At 36.7% G+C, this 6,772-nt stretch overlaps 1 protein-coding gene across 1 annotated transcript; it reads left to right on the plus strand.

Annotated features, from left to right (window-relative positions):
* The first annotated feature begins 5,168 nt into the window (after nt 1–5,168).
* Nucleotides 5,169–6,492, plus strand: LOC147504191 (uncharacterized). Its single transcript, XM_086604035.1, has 3 exons — nt 5,169–5,202; nt 5,612–6,135; nt 6,229–6,492. The coding sequence occupies exons 2-3, from the start codon at nt 5,614–5,616 to the stop codon at nt 6,451–6,453; spliced, it is 747 nt and encodes a 248-aa protein (XP_086460161.1). The 5' UTR covers nt 5,169–5,202; nt 5,612–5,613; the 3' UTR covers nt 6,454–6,492.
* Nucleotides 6,493–6,772: the final 280 nt, after the last annotated feature.

The raw sequence follows: 6,772 nt of genomic DNA on the forward strand, positions 1-6,772 counted from the left end.
CAGCACTCTTACTGTCGCGCCCCACGAAGGATACCCCAATTTTTGAAGGGTATCCAATTGAAAGCTGCATTAGAACTTTCCATTTGCTTCGATAAGAAAAAATAATTTTACAAGCTAATTATAACTAAGTGATCTCCTGTACGTCTCCCTAACTAACTACCGTTAATTTGTTTGCGTGCTCAATCGGGGAATATTCCATGGTATTAAATTTTTTTAGGGTGCTGTATTGGGCGCCACCAGAATTACATTGGGCAGCCTCCGCCCAAGCCCAAATCGCAAAGCCCAATACACCCTCCACTTCCATCGCCAAACCGGAAAAATCTCTCTTAACCGGTCATCTTTCTCGCGCAAACCCTTCGAACCCTAACAAAAAAAACCCAAAAACAATCCAATATTATTGAACCAATCCAATCATGATTTAATCTAATCGCGAAACAATCCAATTCTGCTGAAATTTAATCCAATTGCGACCCAATCAAATCCAACATTCGAGCTTTTGCAATTTCGCCATTGAAGCTTTTGCAAGTTGGGAGAGCGGTGAAAGCTTGAAATTTCGTCATTTCAGTTGTTTGATTCTTGCATTGTACTCTTTGATTCATTTCCAGTCTGAAGGTATGAACTGAAATTTATTGGATTGTGTTTTTAATGACCCATCTCGATTTGTGTTATGAAGTTTAATTGCATTGGCTATATACTATTTTGGAAACATCACATGTGCTTGAGGTGTTTGGTTTTGTCGTTGGTGTTCCTTTGTGTGTTTGAGATGTTGTGTCTTCGCAGTTGGTGCTCCTTTGTATGTTTAGCCATGAAACTGTACCTTTTGGTTGTACATTGCTTTTTTGTTACACAATATGATTGTCACTATTGAAGGATATCGACCCTTCAAATCTGAATTTATAAATAACCCAACCGTAATTTTTTTTTAAACTAGTGTTTTGAGAGAGTTTATAAGCAAGGAGGCATTCAATATTGAATGACTATCGTAGGCTCGTAGCCATGACTGTAACACAACATAGGCGCACCAAACGGTAAGCACCCCTACTATCTTAACTGGTCGAGGGACCCTTCCTGCTAGGGTTATGAGAGATACATAGCCACGGTAAGGCTTACCGTTAGAGATGATACATTTTTGAAGTATTTGGTGATGTTAGATATTCGGTGATGTTAGATATATGTTGTATGTACACTGGTGATGTTAGATGCATAGCCCACCTTGTGTGGCATGTTCGTTAAGGTCAGACCAACTTTGATGTTTCAAGATGCAAGCTATCCTACCTCTTTATGGTTGTTGTAATTTGAGAGCATGTATTAGTATCCTTAGGGTTGTACAGTGTCTTATGATGTGGGGCTTAAGGATATGGTTAGAACGAACATTGATGGCGGATGACGAAGTCAATGAGCAAACGGGCCAAAACCCCACTAAGAACAGGTAATACAGATGCAAGTGTCCTTGTGTTTAAACCGAGTGTTTGATTTGGTTCGGCTTATCATTTTGATTTACTTGTGTTTGAACCGAAAGTGTTAAACTAGTGTTGTTATTTTTAGATAAAGTTTGTGATGAATCTTATTATATTGGATGGCTATCGTTTTGGTAAAAGTTTTTTACCACATTTCTTTTAGTTAACTATTTTTAATATATGTTTACTAGATTATTGGTAGTTTGGGTAGCAGCTTCCGTTAGCTACTGTCAAGGATGGTAGTGAAGCCATAATGGTTTAAGTGATTCATATTAGCTATTTCCATTGCCCATAAGTTAAGTTGTAAGAGTGAATTATATGGCTCTGAAACTTGATATGTTGTTGCATTTCGTGGTCATCTACAAATTTCTTTGAAAGTTATGACCCATGTTAACTAGAATGAAGATTAGGAAGAACTGAGCAGTTCAACTTTAGACTTAAGTGTGTTCATTTATTAATTTCTTAGAGTGGTTTGAGTGTTTAGTAATGAACCCTATTCTGTAAGTGTTGTGAATTGTGTTTCCCGGGATGGTGATTTAGGAAGAACGGAAAGCATCCAACTTGAGAGATAAGGTCGATAGACCTCGGCGGGTGTTCATTTAGAAAAATTTTTAGTGTGTTTGAAAGTGTTTACTATTTTATTTTGTGAGGGCTCATTGAGATGAAATTTTATTTACAATAGTTATGGCAAGAGGACCTTGAGCTTGTGTGTGCAAGGATAAATTTGCCCTGTTATTATGGTTTCACTGATAAATTTGTCTTTTGCATTGGTTCTTTACGAAGAGGAGAAGTGGTGGATTATTTCTTTGGTGATTAAACTAGATTTAGGGTAGTGGGGGGAAACGATTATCTTCTGTGCAAAATAAGGAAAGAATAAATTGAGTCCCTTCATTGTACTTCACCATATGTCCACTTAAGAGAAAAAAAAAAGTTTTTTCTCTTGGATGTTAAGAGCCTAACTGTGAACTCGCCAAGTTTTGTCAGTAGTTCATATGTTTTGGTATAAGACTCAACTTGGTTCTTATCATCGTGTCCTCCACTCGCGGAACACAAAGAACTTTCCTAATGTGTGCATGGTCATCTTGATTAAGAAAATGAAAAAGTGAGAACAGCTGACAAAACTTTAATTTGATGAGTTATGGGAATGTGATGTTTGTCTTGTTCATCTTTATATAGTATGAGAAAATGAGCTCGAATTTCCTATATATTTTCTTCGAGAGAAACTGAAAAAGAGAATCAATGCATTGAAAGTGAACAACAAAAGATTTTTTTTTAAGGGTACAAAGTGTACTAAGTGTCGATTGTGTGAACTAAAGTGAACTAAAGTGTACTAGGTTTTAGTTCCATAGATATCAGTCTCTCTGTAAAATTGTCGATTCGAGAGGGTGTACAAAGTGTCTTGGTAACCAATAATGGAACATCGATAAAACACAGATTTATCTGCAGTGACTACAAGAGCGATCGCTTGACCCTTAGATGGACCGGCGGTATTGACAAAGGATATGTCTCGAAAGCAATAAAGCCATCACCGCCAAAGACACCTAAGTAGAACATATACACAATAAGCTAGTTAACAATGTGGAAAATTAATACTAAACCAAAACAATATTGTAAAAACAAATACAGTAAACATGTATATTTGATCATATACAAGAGCGACCGGTTTTAACAGCCCGCTTTTCTCCTTTATGATATGGTACTTTATCTAACTTGTGAGTTCAATCCACTGTCCGCCTATGAATCCATATTATAATTGGATACTGTTGAATTTTGGTGTTTATTAGTTATAAGCCCATTCATATCATGTCATGTGGGATGGGCAACAAAAATGCTGCTCATTCCTTAGTCAGTTGACATAAAAAAAAATATATAGTAGTTCTAGTATTTGAGAATCTTTATATTGTAATATGTGTTTATATTATAGTGTAGGTATCAAGCTTTCTCTTAAATGGACATGTTCGTCGAAAACTTATATAATATCTTCATAAGCTTACACAGTGTAGTCTCAAAACCTTTTAGTTTACAGTCTTATTAATTTGTTTAACGAACGACACTATATAAGCTAATAATCAAATACACTAAATAAGTTTCCGATGGACCGTCCGTTTAAGAGAAAGTTTGGTGTAGGTATTGGGCAAACAACATCTGCTTTTGAGCTCCGAGCATGCCATTGCAGAAGAGATTGAAAGAAAAAAAATTACAAATAAAAATAAAAGAATTATTGCAGTATTATACAAGCATGTGTTTGTATGACCTGTACGACCTTATGTAAGAAAGTCAAACGTTAGATGATCTGGTTCGGTGTTGATGTTACCTATAGATCGAATGGGATGCCTATAATGAAACGTTCACATATACTATATGTTTATTTTTTTTTGGTAATTAAAGATATATTTATGTACGGATGTACATTCATACCTTTAACTTTAACTTATTCAATGGTTATTTTAAACAGATGTCACTGACATGGATGTGTGGTTTGTTTAAAAAATACCATTGAATAAGTTAAGACCAGCTAATTTGATGTCTTAGATAGATTCTTTCATTGATAAGATAGGATTAGCTAGTCTTCAGAATATTAACTTGTCACATAAAGAATAGCCTAAAGTTATATCACCATGAAATTTGCTTTAGAGTTTTCAGTAGCTAGATAAAGTTTTATGTACTAGTTCCTTACCAAAAGATGCGATCGAGATCGGTGGTAGTGGAACCACCACCCAGACTTTTAGAACCTGTAATAATTGTTATGCCCTTTCCATCTCCAACCAACATTACGTTACTCTGCTTGGCAGAAACCATAATATTGTTTTCATTATAAGTCCCAAAGATTCGTGAATTATCGTTTCCGCCACCGCCCCTACCAAAGAAGCAAATGCAAGTGCTTCACTAATGGTCCTATGTGTACCTATTCCATCCATAGCAACTACAACATTGACCTCAATGTCCTTAATAGAAGATTCTAGAAGCTTTTCGTTCTCCGGTTGATACCCAAGTCGGAAAATCATCCGACAATAGTCTCCGCCCGCAAGATCTTGACTTTCAACGTCTTATTTGAAACTATTGATTTGTGTATGACTAGTGAGTTACTAACATGTTGAATATTGCTTTGTAAAGTAGCGTGAATAAGTTCTTTTTCTTTAAAAAACTTGTGAGTTTGAAGACCATCTAAACATGTAGTTTGATGAGTGATCGCAGTGCTTAGCCATGTTTGGGTATCATCTGGACTTGGGGTTGTTGTTTTACTATCTAGGATGCTATTAAGTTGGTCTATAGTATGATCGAGTAAATGACACGAGGAGTCATATTGCATAAGCTGAAGACTTGAAGCTACTTTTGTTAGATATTATTTTACATTCTATAAAGTTCTCCATTTTAGTAATAATACGCTTAGAGAAATACTAGCGATGCTACCCCTTAGAGGGGGTAGCATGGTGATACCCCCAAACATGTGATTTAGAGCCCCGTTTGAAAATTAAAAAATGAGTTGCTTTACATCTTGTTGCTAAACTTTCATAGTGCTCATCTTTCATACCTAGTATTTTCCTTTAGGGCTTGATGTTATAAGAGAAGATACTTTTACCATTTTATGATTAGTGTCTCGTACATTCATTTACTCACCTTTTATATTGCTTATGTTCTTGAGTCTTGACTAATGAGTAATAACCTTGATTACATGCAGCTTTTACAGTACTTGCTTAAGGTCCGGATCTGAGGGGAACAAAACTGAAGCGGTAAAGCATTATAGGTGAGAAGCTTTTTCTTTGGTTATCAAATTCTTGAATGTACAATCAAGGTGGTTTTTGGGTGGTTTCCCTATGCTTGACGAGGGACAGAAATTGTATTGTGGGTTGAATATTTTATAGGGTGTTATGTACATATGGTTGTTGGAAGGATGTCATTATTGATTTCAGGTTATACGACAGTTTAAGCATATCTGAAATGTTGACTAAACAAAGGAAACTCTGCCCAAAAATTCGATAGAATTTGGATAGTGTAACTCATTCTATTTCTTCATATATACTTGGAGTTATCATAGCAAGCTTATAAGTATATTAGTTTTTTAATTTGGGATGATCTCTTTTTTCTAGTGGTTTTCTTTGTACATTGTTTATTTAAAAATGGTTTACTAATACTTATTTTATTTTTCTTTGTAGCGATGGGTCCTCGATCAAAGAATGTGAAGAATGTAGCAAAAACTACATTCAAGGGTGTTAAGAAATTGTTTGGTGGCGGTTCCTCTAGCGGTGATGCAGTTGGAAGAAAAAGACATAGGGCAGACGGCTTAACGGCATCAGCGCGTAGAGGGGACCATTTGGAAAAAGAGGTTTCTGAGGTTGATTCGTTTAGTGAAGATAGTGTAGATAGTGTAGATAGTGATACTAATGTAGGTTTAGATGTAGGTTTAGACAAAGGGAAGAGTATAGTAGAAGAGGAGAGTGAGAGTGAGGAGGAGAGTGAGGAGGAGAGTGAGGAGGAGGATGAGCAGGATGATGATGTTGAAGAATATGTGGTAGAAGACGTACCACCAGTGGAAGAAGCACCTCCGGTATTGGATTTCGTAAGAAAATCCAATGATGATTTGGAGTTTCAAAGAGGTGTGTATGGGGGAGGCCCGTATGAGTCAGAGTTGTTGTATGACTATGCGGTGCATGTCGCTCGCGATGTTTGGGAGAGAAGGGTAATATTTTGTTTTTCTTGTGTACTTTGATTTTCTTTTACAAAATCTTTTGTTTCTGTTCATATATATCTAATGCGTGCTCGGTTGTTTCAGGAGGATCGCGAAGCGTTGAAGTGTGTTTCACACTTAGCAAAGTTATCCCAATGGAATTTCAAAAATGAATGTGAAAGGTCTCCGAGATTTGCCGTGCAGTTGAGAAGGACTGGGTTGTTTGATCTCGTGGAAGGTTATCACGAGCATATGGATCCACCATTGATCTCTGCGTTTGTGGAGAGATGGCATCCGGAGACCAACACCTTCCATATGCCAGTTGGGTAGATGACTGTGACTTTGGACGATGTTGTCCAAATCTGTGGAGTCACATTAGAGGAAGAAAGGTGCAAGGGGACGATGAAATTTGAACTTACAACAATCGATAAATCTCTTTACATCTTGGTGGGGCTCCCCTATTGATTTGATTAGTATGGAGATGGAAGCTAGCAAGTTCACTTCAAAAGTAAGGCTAGAATTCATCCAGGAAGCATTTTTGCGAACAAGATTCATGATAGCCCCTATATGTGATTTCTTTGGGAATGTGGTAGAGAAGGCCTCGAAGTTTTCGGGATGTTCAACGGACCGTTAGAGCTTTTATTTCATT

This window comes from Coptis chinensis, chromosome 4 (genome assembly GCF_015680905.1).
Source record: "Coptis chinensis isolate HL-2020 chromosome 4, ASM1568090v1, whole genome shotgun sequence".
Classification (NCBI taxonomy): domain Eukaryota; kingdom Viridiplantae; phylum Streptophyta; class Magnoliopsida; order Ranunculales; family Ranunculaceae; genus Coptis; species Coptis chinensis.

What these genes read in the sequence shown, in the direction of transcription:
- LOC147504191 (XM_086604035.1), top strand. Translation starts at nt 5,614, where the DNA reads ATGGGTCCTCGATCAAAGAATGTGAAGAATGTAGCAAAAACTACATTC. An exon ending in GCGATGTTTGGGAGAGAAGG is followed by an intron (nt 6,136 to 6,228) that starts GTAATATTTTGT and finishes CGGTTGTTTCAG; the next exon opens with GAGGATCGCGAAGCGTTGAA.